This window comes from Branchiostoma floridae, chromosome 15, assembly GCF_000003815.2.
Source record: "Branchiostoma floridae strain S238N-H82 chromosome 15, Bfl_VNyyK, whole genome shotgun sequence".
Lineage (NCBI taxonomy): Eukaryota > Metazoa > Chordata > Leptocardii > Amphioxiformes > Branchiostomatidae > Branchiostoma > Branchiostoma floridae.
The window spans coordinates 742,292-759,397 of record NC_049993.1 but is presented as its reverse complement, the minus strand read 5'-3'; the positions used below and the strand labels follow the sequence as shown (position 1 = coordinate 759,397).

General features: G+C 44.7%; 2 protein-coding genes and 1 long non-coding RNA gene across 4 annotated transcripts; 1 reads left to right on the top strand and 2 right to left on the bottom strand.

Annotated features, from left to right (window-relative positions):
- Window positions 1-6,232: 6,232 nt before the first annotated feature.
- On the bottom strand, window positions 6,233-7,834 carry LOC118432163 (uncharacterized protein K02A2.6-like). Its single transcript, XM_035843693.1, has one exon. The coding sequence runs from the start codon at window positions 7,756-7,758 to the stop codon at window positions 6,265-6,267; it is 1,494 nt and encodes a 497-aa protein (XP_035699586.1). The 5' UTR covers window positions 7,759-7,834; the 3' UTR covers window positions 6,233-6,264.
- LOC118432124 (uncharacterized protein K02A2.6-like) lies at window positions 7,794-10,179 on the bottom strand. The gene is made up of 2 exons (XM_035843651.1): window positions 7,836-10,179; window positions 7,794-7,801 (listed from the first exon to the last, which is right to left on the bottom strand). Exons 1-2 carry the CDS (start codon window positions 10,177-10,179, stop codon window positions 7,794-7,796), a joined length of 2,352 nt encoding a protein of 783 aa, XP_035699544.1.
- A 3,616-nt stretch (window positions 10,180-13,795) lies between these two features.
- Window positions 13,796-15,579, top strand: LOC118432491. Of its 2 annotated transcripts, none has more exons than XR_004833094.1 (3): window positions 13,796-14,196; window positions 14,795-14,944; window positions 15,260-15,579. It is a non-coding gene; the product is annotated as an uncharacterized LOC118432491 (long non-coding RNA). The 2 variants fall into 2 exon arrangements; XR_004833093.1 differs by having other exon boundaries at window positions 14,725-14,944.
- The last annotated feature ends 1,527 nt before the right edge of the window (window positions 15,580-17,106 follow it).

Sequence of the window (17,106 nt, the reverse complement as noted above, 5' to 3'; positions counted from 1 at the left end):
ATCTGCCTGATCATATACTCAGATCATTTGTCGACATATATGCTGATGACACTTCAGTATTTGGCCACACATCCAAGACATGTAATGACCGCTCCCTTGCAGCTAATCTCTCTGCTGACCTTGATCATACAGTTCAATGGGGCAAAACGTGGCTTGTGACCTTCAACCCTTCAAAAACAAACCTTCTTTCGTTCCATCATAAGAGATCCGATCCGAACCTGCCACCGGTCCAAATGAGTGGGACTCTACTTAAAGAAGCCCAATGCTTTGAGCGACTCTTGGGCCTTAAATTTACACCTGATCTTAAGTGGAATTGTTACATCCAATCCGTTGCCAAGGAAGCTGGGAAAATGGTGGGCTCTTTGTACCGAACCAGAAAATATCTTACCCCCTCTGCTATTCTTTATCTTTATAAGAGTCAGATAAGGCCCAAAATGGAATATTGTTGTCACATTTGGGCTGGAGCCTCCCAGAACTCCCTGACCTGCCTCAATAGAGTACAAAAACGGTTAAGGAACATTGTTGGCAGCGACTTATTCGCCACACTACAACCATTGGCCCAAAGGCGTGATGTAGCTAGCCTAGCACTTTTCTATCGGTACTTCCATGGTAAATGCTCGGCAGAACTTCATTCACTTGTGCCTTCAATACGAACCTTCACAGCAAGAACCCGTTCAGCCACTTCCACGGAAACAAATCATCCTTTTTTCCTCCACAATCCACCTAACAGAAGGAAGTTCCACGCTCAGAGCTTTTTTCCTAGAACAACATCGCTATGGAATAAGCTTCCACGGACTTGCTTCCCCACAGAGTACAGCCTGAAACTGTTCAAATTAAGGGTAAACAAACATCTCTCTTCACAATTCAGTAACGTAACCCAAAACGCTTGAGTGGCTCCACGAACCTTGTTTTGCGGTGACCTCAAAGTAAATTAAAAAAAAAAAAACTCGCTTTAGATCTATCATGGCCTCCACGTGAGAAAGGTGTAATGCATGAGGCGACGTCAGAAAGTCCTGGCAAGACGACATTACAGATTGGACGTCACCAGACCCTTCATCTCAGACACCTGATTCGATCTTTTTGCACTTTTTGTATGATATTGCAGATTACCTAGGCCCTATGAAAATGCAGATAACCGTATGCCTTGTGTGACCGTTTTATCTTCCCAAATATGTTAACGTTTCTGCAGTACGTGCGTAATATTCTGACCTACGTAACATTCAGTCATTCTTCATGAATCATGTTGCATTTCGTATGTTGGCTATATGCAATATGAGGTATCTAAAAATTGAAATTTAACAATAAGTGTTAAAATTCGACGTAGAAAACAGTTCATGTGTTTTCCTTGCTCTGAGTACAAGATTATTTGTTACTCGTATTACAGTGTTCTCTGTCAGTTCAGTTCTTGTTTCAACATTCATTTTTTTAAGCGGCAAAGGTCCCATTTTCTCCAAAACAAGGACAAAACATATAATTATGGTCTTAATTTTCATTAAAGACTTTACAAAAAAATTTCAGTAAAGACTTTACATAAACAGCAACTGAAACCATTGAATTAGTAGTCGAGAAAAAAACACACACAACATTCCCATTTCTCTGTCTTGAACTTAGTTTAATACATGCAATTGTTAGAAATGTCCCTTTTCGTGCCAACTTACAATCGTCAATTGAAGATTTCAATACAGAAACTGCACTTCCTAGAGATAACAACATTTGTGCAGGCTACATTTGCTGTCTAATCTTCCGAACACAATGTTTTGATTGAATCCGAAACGAACATCAACAAAAACAGAATGTCTCCTTTCTGTGAAACATAATTATAACATTGTAACAAAATAAGGGAGGGAGCAAAAGAGAAGAGAAAGTCCTTCTCCTGTCCCTTCTCCAGCTAAGCTTGATTACCAGAGAGCAAAAATTTCATCTTGAAGAGGTCAGGTTTTATGGAATAACTAACCTTTACCTACAATCTTTATGGCAAAAACACAACGAACATGCTGCTACACTGAATCGAATAAGATTAAATAATTCTCTACTTCTGTGCTCATTCCAGCTAGTTATGAACGGGTACAAACAATGTACCTCTTTGTCACAGATTTTTTCCAACGTCCTTACTTGCTGATTTTCATGTTAGATATTACACATCATCATCATCAGGTAGCTTTAACATATACAACACTGTCCATATGCATTGGTACAATGTTGGCCACATCTGCTTGTCAGCCTACACTTAATAGTTACATTTCATCAAAGAGGATCATATAGTCCTTTTCTGTGTTCATTCCAGCAAGTCATGAACAGTTATGATTATGAAATACATTTATATCTTCATCATACATTCACGTTCGAATTCTTGCTACCTAACTTTGTCATGACACTCTACAGTAAACAGAATCATCTAGTAGCCTTAACATAATGAAACCATGTCCATTTTTTTCTAAACATCCATACTTTCTGACTTCATCATGGCATGAAGTATCATGGCATTCTACTGTAAACAAGATACATCAGTATCATGGCATTCTACTGTAAACAAGATAATCCAGTAGACATGATTAAATTATATGCATGTTCTTGACACAATATTGGTCCCATCTGATTGTTTACTTCATATTACAAGAGTTGCCTGTGATGCCTTAAAATTGCCTAGCACTCTGTTGTACCTCAACCCTTTAGTATGGTGACACAGCCATGTCCAAACAAACCTTTGGGCATGCTTCCCACTTGCTTGAGTGACTTATCTTGCTGATTAAGCCACAGAACTTCACTTGTTCCTTTGTTGTCGTAATTACCCCCATAGATGTAAATCTCCCCACCAAAGACAGTCATACTACATCTGAATCCGGAACCAGTAATGGCTACACAAGCCCACACGTCCTCATGAGGCATATAACACAGTACTTTTGAGTGAAGCCCAGCGACGTAGATGCTACCATTGAGAACCGCAGTGGCAACATGACTGGTCCTCTCAGGCATGTTGCTTGGTGCATACCATAGGGAGTTTCCTGGGTTGAATCGGTACACTGTAGATGTTGGATTGTTCTCAGCATCGCGTCCACCTATCACGTATTTTTTTTTTATCTATGCTGTGACCACGCCTCATCTTTAGCAGCTGTGCTGACATTTACAATGCATCACGCTGGCGAATATCGGTGAGGTGGGCATTAACTATTCGTTTAAAGTTCTTCAAGTCTCTGGTATTTACAATGTCTTGTGGTAGACAGTTCCATAGCTTAACTGTGGCTGGGAGAAAAGTTCTTTTGTGACAGGAGGAGGTTGACTTGACAGGTTCTAGGGCTGCACTGTGTTGGGATGTTGACAGACGTGTTTCACGGCGGTGTACGTAGGGCCCGGGTAGAAGGTTGTTCAGTAGTGTTGGTGCGTCTTGGTGATACATTCGGTGTAAGAGTGAGAGGGCCCCAACATTTCTTCGCTGTTCTAGAGGCTGGATCTGAATACTGTCCAATGAGTCTTGAGGCATGTCGATTATCTTTGTTGCTCTTCTTTGTATGGCGTCTAGCGAGCTAAGGGATGTGGCGCTTGCACCCATCCACACAGTAGAGGCGTACTCCATCGAGGACCTAACCATGCACTTGTAAATAGTAGCTCTCTGTTCAGGACTTAGGTATGGGGAGACTCTTCTTAGCAGGCCAAGTCGTTTTCCAGCATCAGTTGACATTTTGTCTATGTGGTGTGACCAGGTCAGATTTCTCTTTATTGTAAGTCCTAGCAGGTCTACTTCTTCCACCTCAGTGAGGATTGTATCCATAAAGGTGAGATCAGGGTGGTTTCCTTCGACATCCTTCAAGTTACTTACTATCATGCCTTTGCACTTTGTGGCCCCAAAAAGAACATTCCAGTCTTTTGCCCAATTCTGGATCCCATTGAGGTCTGTGTTGAGTGATTGGGCGGCTAGGGTTCTTTCTTGTCTTTTTCGTATGATGTTCATTAGAGATGTGTCGTCAGCATATAGCATGGCAGTGTTTCTTATCTTTTCGGTGATGTCGTCTATGAAGATGAGGAACAGGAGAGGGCCTAGGATGGAGCCTTGGGGAACTCCAGCGTTGATGACTTTGGAGGTGGAAGTTTTCCCACTGATTACTACTTTCAGTTCTCTATTTGACAGGTAATCCTCAATCCATTTTAGTAAGCTTCCTTTGACACCGATGGCGTTCAGTTTAGCAATGAGCCCCCTATGCCATACTCGGTCAAAAGCCCTGCTTATATCCAGGCAGATCAATCTGCTCTCTTGCCGTCTGTCCTTGGTGTCATGTAGAAGTTGGCTTACAAAGGTCAGCGCATCTGTTGTCGAGTGACCTGCCCTAAATCCAAATTGGTTGTTGCTTATGAGTCTGTTCTTATTGATGTGTGACCAGAGAGCTTTGTTTATGAGAGCTTCCATTACCTTGCTGATTATGCTAAGCAGGGAGATAGGTCTATAGTTGTTTGGATCTTGTTTGTTGTTCTTCTTGTGGACTGGAATAACATTAGCAATTTTCCACTGTTTCGGCATGTGGTGCTTGTCTAGTAGAAGCTGGAAGAGCCCGGCTAGCTCAGGTGCAGCTTGTTTTAGTACTCTGGCGGGTATGGAGTCTGGACCAGTAGCCTTGTTGGTGTCGAGCGTAGACAACTCTTCGTGCACTTGATCAGGGCAGAAGGTTACTTCCTCTAGGCTGGATGTAGTTCTGGTCGTTACCAGAGGGACTTCTTTCTCATTTTCTTCTTGTGATATGGTGGATTTGTCGGCGAATATGCTAGCAAAGCACTCAGCTTTCTCCTCAGGGTGTATGTAAGTCTGGTTGCCAGAAGTCAGTAAAGGAATATCACATTGTCCACCTTGCCCCATCAGCCTCTTTGCCGTCCACCACCAGCTTTTGCTTCCATTTTTAAGTCCTGTGGTCATTTTTGCCTTGACCCTCTTTTTGTGGGCTTTCATTGCTTTTCTGGTGACATAGGTGTAGTCATTTCTGGCCTTGTTGTATCTGGTTCGTGTCTCTTGGGTTTCGTTTGCTTTGTACTGGTGCCAAGATTTCAGCTTTTTCTGTAGGGCTCTCTCACACGCACCATTGTACCACTCAGGTTTTCCATCAAAGGTCTTGAGTTCTCTTCTCGGAATGTGGTGTCTCATGGCCTCTTGGATAGCCTTTGTTACGTTTGTACATGAGCGTTCTGGGTTTTCTGGGTCAAGCAAGTCATCCCAGTTTGTCTGGGCAAGTTCCTCTCGGAGAGCATGCCAGTCAGCTTTCTTGTAGATCCAGATTTTCCTAGGTGTTGTTTTCTCTAGGACTGGAGAACATGGTATCGACGTAGTTAGCAGGAAGTGGTCTGACTTTCCTATTTCAGGTTCTATATGTACGTCCGAGCAGATGTTGGGTGTATCAATCATGATGAGGTCCAGTCTATTGCCTTTTTGGTGGGTGGCGCCCTTGACAAGTTGAGTTAGGCCATGAGTGGTACAAAGGGTGAGTGTGTGCCTTCCAGGTGGGTCAGTTTTTTTGCTTAGTAACCATTCTTTATGGTGTGCATTATAGTCACCGGCTAGGATTGTCCCTTAGCTTTGGTCTTTGTGCGGAGGTGGTCAAGGTTTTCAGTGTACCAGTCAATGGGCGCACAGTCTATGACCCTTTGTCCTGGTGGTCTGTACAGGAGTGATAGCAGAAGTGTACCTGTATGTAGCTTGATGGTGCATATCATCAATTCATGTTCAGGAGGTTCCAAATCATGCCTTCTGTGCAGTCCAATGCCAGATTTATAGTAGATCAGACATCCACCCCAGTCCTTTCCAGTGTTTCGATCCTTTCGCTCTATTAAGTACCCATCGATGTTGATGTCAGGACTATTGTCTGTTGTACCCGTTGGTGGTTCTTGTAAGGATTCAGGCAGAGACTGCTTGTACTACTAGACTATGTATTCAGTAAAGTGTTAGTAGGATACAGTTCTGCATGTGTGCTCAGTCCAGGGTCCGGTAGGAAAGAGATCGAATGTCCTTGCTGTCTTGCTATCAGAGCACATCCTGCTTAATATGCATGTATTGGACTATTCTAAGTTCACAGAGTTTGGAGGGGTGTTAACGGCTATCTTACTTCTTGTAACAATACTGATATCACAACATCCCCCTTCTTAAGATGTTAGTTTCTTTGATGAAAACAATCATGCATTACCTATAGTTTACTCACTGAAGCATGCATTAACATACTATTCTATTGTTCAGGATCAGTCCGTATTCCATTCCATGTTCAATGTCCATACAGTGCATTAACTCATGCATTACAAATTCAGCTTGGTTGGAGGGTTGACCGCACGTCCTGATCGGGTGACGTAGGGCGCCTGTTGCGTTGTTACTGGAACAGGGGTCGCTGCAGGTGTAGTTGCTGCTTCAGGTGCAGGTGTTGTCGATGATTCAGGTGCAGGTGTTGTTGATGTTCCAGTTGCAGGTGTTGCCCGTAGGTGTTTCCTGTTGCGTCTATACTCGGTACCCTCTGGTGTTTGTACGACATACGATCTCGGTTGGTCGCACTCTCTGATTACGCTGGCAGGTGTCCACCTACCATCTTGTTGAATTCGGACAGAGTCTCCTGTTGTCAGAGTCGGAAGACTCTTGGCACTTTTGTCGTACCAGTGTTTCTGTTTGTGCTGTCGTGCTTCGAGATGTTGCTTCACGTTCTTGTGATCTACGTTTCTCGGCATTAGCTGTTCATTCGTCGTGGGTAGTTTTGTTCGCAGTCTTCTGCCCATCAGTATTTGAGCTGGTGACTCAAGCTGGCTGTCGATCGGTGTGTTGCGATACTCCAGCAATGCCAGGTATGGGTCTGTCTTGTCTGCTTCTGCTTTGCGTAACAGACGCTTGGCTGTTTGGACAGATCTTTCTGCCAACCCATTTGACTGTGGGTACCTGGGGCTCGCTGTGACGTGCTTGAATCCCCATTCTTCTGCAAATTTGGCGAACAGCTCGCTTGCGAATTGTGGGCCATTGTCGCTCACAACCTTCTCAGGTATTCCATGTGTTGCGAACAGTTTTTTCATCTTCGTGATGACATCAGCCGATTTGGTTCTGTTGAGCTTCATGAACTCAAAGAACTTGCTGTAATAATCTGTGACTATGATGAATTCGTCACCGTTGTAGCAAAACAGGTCTGTGGCAACGTTCTGCCATGGTCTCTCTGGGACCGCGTGTGGTATCATCGGCTCTTTGATGTTGGAAGCTTGGTGTTCCTGGCAAATGGAACACTGTTGTATCTTCTCCTCAATTTGAGCATTCATGCCTGGCCAGAACAGAATGTCCTTGGCCCTTGCCTTGGTCTTCTCTTGACCCATGTGACTCTGGTGCAAGATGTCGAGCATCTCCCTCCGCATGGCTCTCGGGATGACAATCTTCTGACCTTTGAAGATTATCCCTTGATGGACGGTTAGTTCGTCTCTGTGATTCCAGAATTCGGCTATGTGGGGGTTGCACTGCCGTCTCGTTTCTGGCCATCCTTCTTTCACTGTCTCTGTCAGGATGATCAACTGTGCATCCTTCTCGGTTTCCCTGCGGACTTCTTCTAGTCGCTGTGTGGAGACAGGCAGATGTGATGTAACCAGATGTATTTGTGCCTCGAAACTCTCGCTCATGTGGTCAGTTTCTTCGAGGTACAGCCTGCTTAAGGCGTCTGCAACCGGGATTTCCTTGCCGGGCTTGTGTCTCACTTCAAGGTCGTATTTCTGCAGTCTCAGCAGCATTCGCTGCAACCTTGCAGGCGCTGTACTCAGTGGTTTCTTCATTATCGACTCCAGTGGTTTGTGGTCAGATTCCACGTTCACTTTCCTGCCGTATATGTATTGATGAAACCGTTCACAACCAAACGCTATGGCGTACAATTCTTTCTCGATCTGTGCGTAGTTTATCTCCGTATTGTTTAGTGACTTTGACGCGAATGCGACTGGTTTTCCTTCCTGCATCAAGACTGCTCCAAGTCCATACTTGGATGCGTCCACCTGTAGGTTCACCTGTAGTGTGGGGTCGTAGTACGTCAGTGTAGTGGCCTCCGCCACTAACTTCTTCACTTTATCCAGTGATGCCTCCCTGCTGCTGTCCCAGACGAATTCGACGTCTTCTTTTAGCAGCTCTCTCATTGGAGCGGTGACATCCGACAGGTTTGGGATGAATTTTGCTAGGTATGTGATCATACCAAGCATTGTCATTAGTTCAGCCTTACTGGTGGGGCTCTTCATGTTGGTGATTGCATTCACCTTCTTGGGGTCCGGTTTTAACCCATCCCCTGTCAGAATATGACCAAAGAAACCTACTTCTTGTGCCGCCAGTACGCACTTCTCTTCATTCAACTTTACGTTGCATTCTCTTGCTCGCTGTAGCATGTTCCGGAAGCGCCTATTTAGCTCCTCTTCCGTTGGGCCATGGACCAGTACGTCATCCACGATTACCTCAACACCCTCGAGACCTCCGAAGATGCTGTCCATCTTCTTCTGGAAAACTTCCTGCGCCGAATGGACGCCAAAAGGAAGACGTGTGAAGCAGTACCGTCCGAATGCCGTGTTGAAAGTGGTCAGCTTGGAGCTCTCTTCGTCCAAACAGATCTGCCAATATCCAGATCTCGCATCTACCACGGCAAAGTACTTCGACCCTGCGAGACGCGTGGAGATGTCCTCCAGCGTTGGAAGCTGGTAGTGTTCGCGCTTTATAGCCTTGTTGAGATCCCGCGGATCTAGACATATCCTCAACTTCCCTGTCTTGGGCTTCTCTACTACAACTAGTGAGTTTACCCATTCGGTGGGTTCATCTACCTTCTGTATGACCCCTAGAGATTCCATACGATCAAGTTCTTTCTTCAAAGGCTCCCTCAGTGATACTGGGAACTTCCTCGGTGCGTGGACTACCGGTTCTACGTTTGGGTCCACTTTGATTCTGTATTCGCCAGGGAGTCGTCCTATCCCCTGGAACACGTCGCTGTACTCTTGCTTGATGCTTTCCGCTGTCTCGCTTGACTTAACGGTGAGTACCAGCTGGATCAGTTTTAGGGACAGACATGCCTTTAAACTCAGGACCGGAGTCGCATTGGCCTTTACCACAAAGAAATCCAGCGTTCCGGATCTTCCCTTGTAGTTGCATCGTAGGCTGCACTTTCCTTTTACTTCTAAAGGAGTGTTTCCGTAGCCAAACAAACGAGTTTTTGTCGGTTCAAGACTGGAGTTTCTGCTCCTCAGCTTGATCCAGTCCCTTTCGGGTAGCACATTTACCTGCGCTCCCGTATCCAACTTGCACTTGAGGCTTTCGCTGGCTCCGGCGATGTGTAGGTCGACGAAAGCCTGGTCTCCCTCAACTTTCTTCTTGTGTACCGCCTCTATGTGGAAGTCTTGGAATTCTTCCTCTGGAGACCTGACTTCGCTCACACTCTTCGATCGGCACACTGCAGCAAAGTGGTTCTTTTTTCCGCACTTTCTGCATTCTTTTCCGTTTGCAGGACACTTGTCTGCTGTGTTGTGGCCTTTGCCACATCTTCCACATGCGTTGGTTGACCTCGTGTACCTGGGCTTTCCTCTCCCGCCACCCCCCGTTGCTCTAGTTTTTCTGAAAGGTCTGGGCGGGACGTAGGGTGTCCTGTGTTGGGTCTGCACTCCATGCACGTCGTTGCTGGGAACTGGTTGGGCGATCGATTTCAAAGTTGATTGGTCGGACTCATAGGTCCTGGCCACCCGTATGGCCTCATCCAACGTCAGTTCAGACCCTTTGCCGATCAGTTTCTTCCTAACTTCGTTTGAGTTGGTCCCGAACACTAACCGGTCTAATACCATTTCGTTGGTATCCTTGAAATTACAATCTTTCGCTAGATTGATTAATGCTCTAATAAACTGTTCCACTGGCTCATTCGGGCCTTGGGTTCGGTTGTGGAATTTGTATCTCGCCAGCACCTGGTTTGATTTTGGCTTGACATACGTTGCAAAATTGTCGTAGTACGTTTTCAGTTTTTTCTTGTCGTCGCCTTGTGCATACTCAAACGTGTTCAATATGTCTCTACCAGACGGGTTTATCCAGATCTTCAAGTACGAGATCTTGACCTCTTCGTCCTGGTCTTTTAATGGACCGGAGAACATCAGTTCTACATGTTCCTTAAATCTCTTCCATGCATCATCTAGGGCTGGGCTGGTCCAGTCAATTTCCGGACATTTACCACCATATGATTCCATAGTTCGTCTGTTGTGTCGTCTAGTACACCCGTTACACAGCAATCTTCACCTTCAGGGGGGAGGGTGCTTATAAGGACTGTATTGGCTTCCTGGAAGGTATGCCACCACCGTGCACAGCTCCAATAATGGCGTGGCCTTGTCAATCGTCAAGCGGAGAGCGGCAACCGGTATTCCCTTGTCCCCGATGTCACCGACAATCCCAGTCCTTTTTCCCGCTCGTCTCTCTTCGTGGCGTGGAGTTTTCTCTGCAAACTTCACCTTTTTCCTTCTTCTTCCGAGAAGATGATGGGTTCGATCAGTCTGACACCATGTTGTACCCGTTGGTGGTTCTTGTAAGGATTCAGGCAGAGACTGCTTGTACTACTAGACTATGTATTCAGTAAAGTGTTAGTAGGATACAGTTCTGCATGTGTGCTCAGTCCAGGGTCCGGTAGGAAAGAGATCGAATGTCCTTGCTGTCTTGCTATCAGAGCACATCCTGCTTAATATGCATGTATTGGACTATTCTAAGTTCACAGAGTTTGGAGGGGTGTTAACGGCTATCTTACTTCTTGTAACAATACTGATATCACAACATTGTCTAATATTGAAGAGTCGAGCTTAGATTCGGTGACCATAATAATATCTGGTTTGGTGTTCGATTCTGCTAGTCGCACACTTAGATGCTCTCTTTTTGCTCTGAGGCCCCGGATGTTCGTGTACCACAGTTCCAGTTTCTTATCTTTGTGTCTATCGGGAGGGCATTTGTCATTATTCGTAAGGTTCATCCATCGATCCCTGTTCTCTACTTCGTACGTAGCAGGTGGTGCGATAGATGTAGCAGTAAGTGTGGGGTTATGGCGGGTAAGGTTCTTTCCCCCTCTGCATCCTCTAGGACGGCGGTGGTATTTGTTTATGCCACAATCGAAGATAGCTCGTTTAACCAGAGGAGTGGGTTTAATGTTTGTCCGAAGAGCACGAATAGTGCTTGAAGTGTACGAGAGTATGCGGTTCAAGAACATTTCTGTCGGGTCTGACCTGGAGTAACCTCCCCGGCGTCAGGTAAACAAAGGACAAACTTGTTCGATCTCCTGTTTCAGGGGCTACATTGGCCCACGATGATTACAAAATAGTAAGTATAAGTGTTCGAACCTGCCCTGAAGTACGTTGACGTTTGCTGGGTTTGTAGTCGGGGCTTGTTTGGACCGTCTAAAGGATGGTACGTGTTGAGGGTCCTTTGTTGTTTCTGCGTCGCCCTCCCTCCTTGGCTGGTTGTCGGCTTTTGGTGAAAGATTTTTGACGATAACGCTCTCTTTCCGTCAGATCTTGGTGTTCAGGGGATGTAATGACAATTCATCTGTCGTACTCTGAACCGATACTTGTCCGATGGCACCGAACTAGCACTTTAGATCGACTTTTGTAGAGCTTACTCAGGGACATACTTAGTAATGCGGCCGCTGTAAAAGCGCCACCTATCTGCTACCATCTAACACAGCAGTGGCATGCCGGTACCTTGGCTGTGGGAGCGGAACACTTTCAGCCCACTTGTTCAGGCTTCTGTCATAGACTTCAACACCTGCTGTTATATGAAGTGGTGAGTAGCTGATTCTGCCACCAATAGCATAGGCTTTACCTTGCAACACTGCCACCTGGTGATAGTCCCTTGCTGTGTTCATCCCAGCAAGTTCTGACCAGGAGTCAAGTCCTGCCTGATACAACCACACGTTGCCACTCGGCCCACCAATAGACAAAATGATGTCACTAATGCCGAAAACAGCCACAGCAAATCCATGGCCATTATTCGCCCTCATTGTGGTCACAGGAACCCAGGTGGCGTTTGATGGTGTAGAAGAGTATGTCATCATGATGGTGTAGCTGGAAATCGAAGGGCTTTCGTGTCCTCCAATGACCACCACTGCCCCCCTCAGACCACTGGCACGGCGGGGACGGGTACGGGGTGACTGGACTTCTCCAGGAAACACATGATTCCTTAAGACAGACAGCGCAATCCGAGCACATTGCAAGGTGGTCTGAGATGGCAGACTTTGCCCCTTCACAGGCAGCAACCACGACAATAACAATTGTTAAATTGCTCTTTTGCATGAAATATGCCCATTTTGTTTGGCTTCTTATGCACCACCATAATGTAATCATGCAGGTTCAAACAGCAGGTATTGAAAATCCTTGATGAAATGCAGAAACATGACTGGCTGTATAAGTACTAGTGATATGTACGTAGAAACATGAATGAGGGCTTACATGCTCCTTCTCTGCAATACATTAGTAGCCGTATGATTGATTTCCTATAGGGAAAGCCATCTTATTCACTTACATAATTTGTCGCAAAGCAACCACCTTTTGTATAATTGCCTTCTTTGATCTCTTCTGGATTCAGGATCAGCCATGCAGACCCTCATGAATAAACCAGTTTACTTTGACAATAGCTACACTAAATATAACAATAACAAGCTGGGCATGCATGAAACTAATACCATGATTAAGAAACAAAAATTTGTTGCAAAAATATGCATATAATGTATGGGTTTAACGGTTGAAGATATCATCCCTAAAAACCTAATATCTTGAAATGATATACAGAACAATCTGTCCCGTTTCTGAAACTTTTCGCTAATTAAGACAACATTTCAACAGTTCGTTATCTTTGGGGGGGGGGGGATAATATGGATGCGACTTCTCAAGAAACGAACAATCTTGATAAGACTTAAGTAGAAGACAGGTCGCACTGTGCAGACCAATGATGCACCCACAGCGACTTTGAGCCCTCCGTCGCCATGGCGAATGTCCTTTTTCACTTTCTCAGTCTTGTTTCCTGTCGTTGTGCTGTTTTCGTAACGCTAACACTAACTGGGTATATTCATGATACACTTTCTCTTCTTTTCCAGGGCAAAAAGAAACAGCTAGCTCCACTCATTTGAAGTCTTCCTGACTCTAGAACCAGATGATATTCGCGGACAAAATTTTTTTACAGAAAACCCGAACCATTCAGATTTCAGTGGTCTCTCTTTCCTTCTTCTCAGTTTCGAGGCTCAAATTTTCATAAAGCATTGCTATAATCGCTAGTACCAACGACAGTTTACTCTTACCTGACAATGCTCTTGCTAATTCTTACGGCAAATAAAGCTGGGGCCGGGAACCACAGACGATCTGGTCTCCGCGCAGCCGAATCTATGCAACTCAGTCTGACTGCCAAACGAACAGCGCGGGAAACTTCCCGAAAGGTCCAAGGTTATTGGGACCATCTAATCACAAAATGGGGGTGTAATATCATACAGAATATTCAAGAATATTCATATAAAGGTCAAAGATTATTGGGACCATCTAATCACAAAATGAGGGCGTAATATCATACAGAATATTCTTTCCAGGGCTCTGTGCCTGTAAGCTCGAGCTCCTTCATCTGCAGCACCTGCGGCCGCCCCTGCGCTTCCAGAATTGGACTGCACTCGCACATGAGGAGACACCTGGACAAGTGACTGGTTAGGCTACCTGCCTACTCATCTGTCGACAGCCGACAGGAGAATCCATCACATTCTTTCCATATTGTATGACAACATAAAAGTCATTTTCTTTACAATACAAGTATGTAATATATTATCTTAGAGTGGATTAAATTGACTAGAAACAAGTGGCCGTAGGTAACATACTCTGTGACCTAATAATGGGTTATGTCAGTTGTGATGTTTTCTGTGGTGGATCATATATCATTTTTTGTATCAGTATCAGGAGTGTGCCATGGTAGCGTACAATTAATTTCATTATGTCAGATAACCAATCGTACAAGTCCATTCTTTTGACCAATTAAATCATGGGGATTTTATTAGACTAGACCAATCATATGGACCAGCCCCCGCGTTCACCTGTGTGTATCCCCGAATGTCTCGCCATTCTGTCTGGCTTCTGTCTGGAGTCATTCTGGCTTATAACGTTATACTCGCAGCTCCCCACAACAGAACAACGCCACGCCGCTATGTGGCAGAGCTCCTTTGTACTTTCAGCGTCCTACCTTCGTGATAACAGGTTAGTAGGTATTCTCCAAGCCGACGTGTAAGCTGGATTAAAAAATAGACGAATTTGACCAAATAGAGACAAATGAGTTACTATGGGTTTTTAGTCAGGCTTTTGCAGTATACGAGCGATCGCTGTTGTTGTGCCTACCACGACGTCAGTAGATTGGATCAAATATTGATATTCAAATTAGCGGTACAAATTACTGGTTAATATGTAAATCAGTCTTTTGCCAAACATCTGATTTTTGCCTACCACTGCGTCACCGTGACATCATCGCGATCGCTCGTATATCTAGCTAGCACCGGCGGTCGAACTGTTCACTTCTACGCTAATTATAATTCCTACTAGACTTTTATTACTACGTTTTCCAAATTCCCCTATTACCATTCGGTCAGGCGGGAGTCTGGTAGAGACAAGTTATTAGGGTCATTCCTCACAGTGTGCATTATGTGTGTTTATGCGCTTTGTACAACTTATCAGTCCAATGTTATGTCAATAATCAGTAACGTTAACGATTAAATATTTTGTGACCGTCAGTGCATACAGAAAACGCAGCCGTGAGACACGACTCCTCAAACTAAACTATTTCTACACGTCCTCAACACAGCAATACACCTGATGGCAGCCATCCGCCGGAGACGACTCCGGTACCTGGACCACATTCTCCGCATGGACCCCTCCAGACTGGTCAGGCGTACCCTGAAGGCCTACGTGTGCGGAGGAGTAAACCCGCCTGAAGGTTCCCTCCTGATAGACTGTATGTGAAAATGACCTTTCGAACTGTTAGCTAGACAAGCCAGAAATAGGCGGGTGTGGAATGCTAGAGTTGATAACATAAAATGACTTCATATACGGTCTATCTTCATGTAGCATAGGGCCCACGGTCTAAGAAATGTGAATTATATATATATATATATATATATATATATATATATATATACGTCCTCAAGCCTACAAAAACGCAGACATAGCTGGACTTTCATGTCATGTAAGGCATCCTTGTGCCTTATCTATTGCTTTAGTGTTTTCTTGACGTTTCGACCTAATTGTTATTTCACTTTCTTGCTTCCAGGATATCAGTATTGATGCCATCAATCCAGGATCAACTGCATGCAGCTTTCCAGGGTGGGACTTAGACTTATTGTCCGATGCCATACCATCCCCACAGCAGTTTGTACGGTGACGTCCAGGAAGATCGGTGCACGTGTGTACGTCGAGCCCTACCAGAGGACCTGAAACTAAGTTAAGTTCTTTTGTATGTCTTATGTTGTGTAAATTGCCCAGCCTTAGCTTAGCAAACTCATGGTAGATGGTAAGGTGCTGAGTATGCTTTGTTGACATGCCGAGTGATGATGCTGGTAGAGGTTTATATTAGGACACTTTGTAACTAGAGGCTCCTCTTTCTCTCTTTCTTATATCACAGGAATGCGTACGGAATGTGACAGCGGTCGAGCCCTAGCTACCAGAGGACCTGAAACTAAGTTAAGTTCTTGTGTGTCTTATGGAATGTAAATTGCCTAGCCTTAGCTTAGCAAACTCATGGTAGATGGTAAGGTGCTGAGTATGCTTTGTTGACATGCCGAGTGATGATGCTGGTAGAGGTTTATATTAGGACACTTTGTAAGTAGAGGCTCCTCTTGCATTCGGGGCTTTAGCTATTTCTGTGGTGTACAGGCCAGGTGTGTGGCTGATTTTGTTTCTGAAGGTTTCTGTGACTGTGTCGATAGTCGGGATTGCATTCGGTCAGTTTTGTAAGTTATGTTCTTTAGTAAACAGGGTCTTCCCTGGTTAACTCACCATCTGTTCAATTTCTGTTTTTATGTCGTGGTCAGTGGTTGTCGGGACTTCCTTGACCATTACATAAGCTGCCTTGTGCCGTTATCTTGGGTCCCGAAGCAAGAAAACGACACAAGGCCAGAAAGGAAGACAGGTGACTGAAATCATAGTAGTTAATTCCTTTAGAAATACTCTAATTCCCGGCGTCGACACAGTCACAGAAACTGAATCAGCTATGCACTAGGCTTTGTATACCATAGAAACAAAAATTGCTGTCGAAAATTAAACTGAAAGAAACAGCAACATTACTTCCATTTCATCAAAGCGCACTCAACATCCTGCCACCCATCATGAGATCATGATTCTTCCAGCTATTTCTATGTTAAACCTATATTTCGTAATTTAATTTAATTTTGTCTTTTCTTTTCTTTTCTACCGAGGATCATTGCAGGGGAGGGGCTGCTAAATCGAATTGCCCATTCCCTACATGGTTAAGCCATGTCAAACAATCACTTAAAAACACATTTACCTACATTTCAAACCTCAAGTCTTTACCCCCACTGCAAAGCTGGATTTGTTAGGTTTGTTTTGGTTCAAAAAACCCGAGTTCAACTCCGGCATTTTAACGAGCTACAGCCAGATGATTGTCATGATGTCAGGATTGCACCCCCTCCCCTAATGGATCAGTCCATGTGCCAGTCTCGAATATGAAGGTCACTCATAGGTCAAAGCATGCCAAAGGTCACAATTTTTGGCAAGATTTTAAAAATATACATGCTTCAGTCACTCTTGCAGAAATATAGACCTTTGTGATCGAAATTTGCCCAGGGAAAAAAATTATCTAAAAGAAACAGGCTAAGGGTAGGCACTGGGCACTTTCTGCGCAGCTCCGGAAAACAACTCCCTCCCCTTACAGGTAGCACAGCAAGGTGATTGAGAGATCTCTACCCCCCTGGCTGAAACACTGAGGGGGTGTGATGATATTCCCAAAATATGAAGTTCATTGATTGTTCCCTTGGGAATTCAGAGCCAGAACCATACCCTGCCAAAGGGCCCTATGCTGTAACTTGTATGTCACTGGGGCAGTCACTGCTAAGATCACATGACTTTTCTCAAATTTCAATGTTGCTTGTCTGATTACAA

Bases quoted from the DNA above. Each gene is read 5' to 3' on its own strand.
- LOC118432163 (XM_035843693.1), bottom strand. From the start codon at position 7,758: ATGAAGAAACCACTGAGTACAGCGCCTGCAAGGTTGCAGCGAATGCTG.
- LOC118432124 (XM_035843651.1), bottom strand. From the start codon at position 10,179: ATGGAATCATATGGTGGTAAATGTCCGGAAATTGACTGGACCAGCCCA.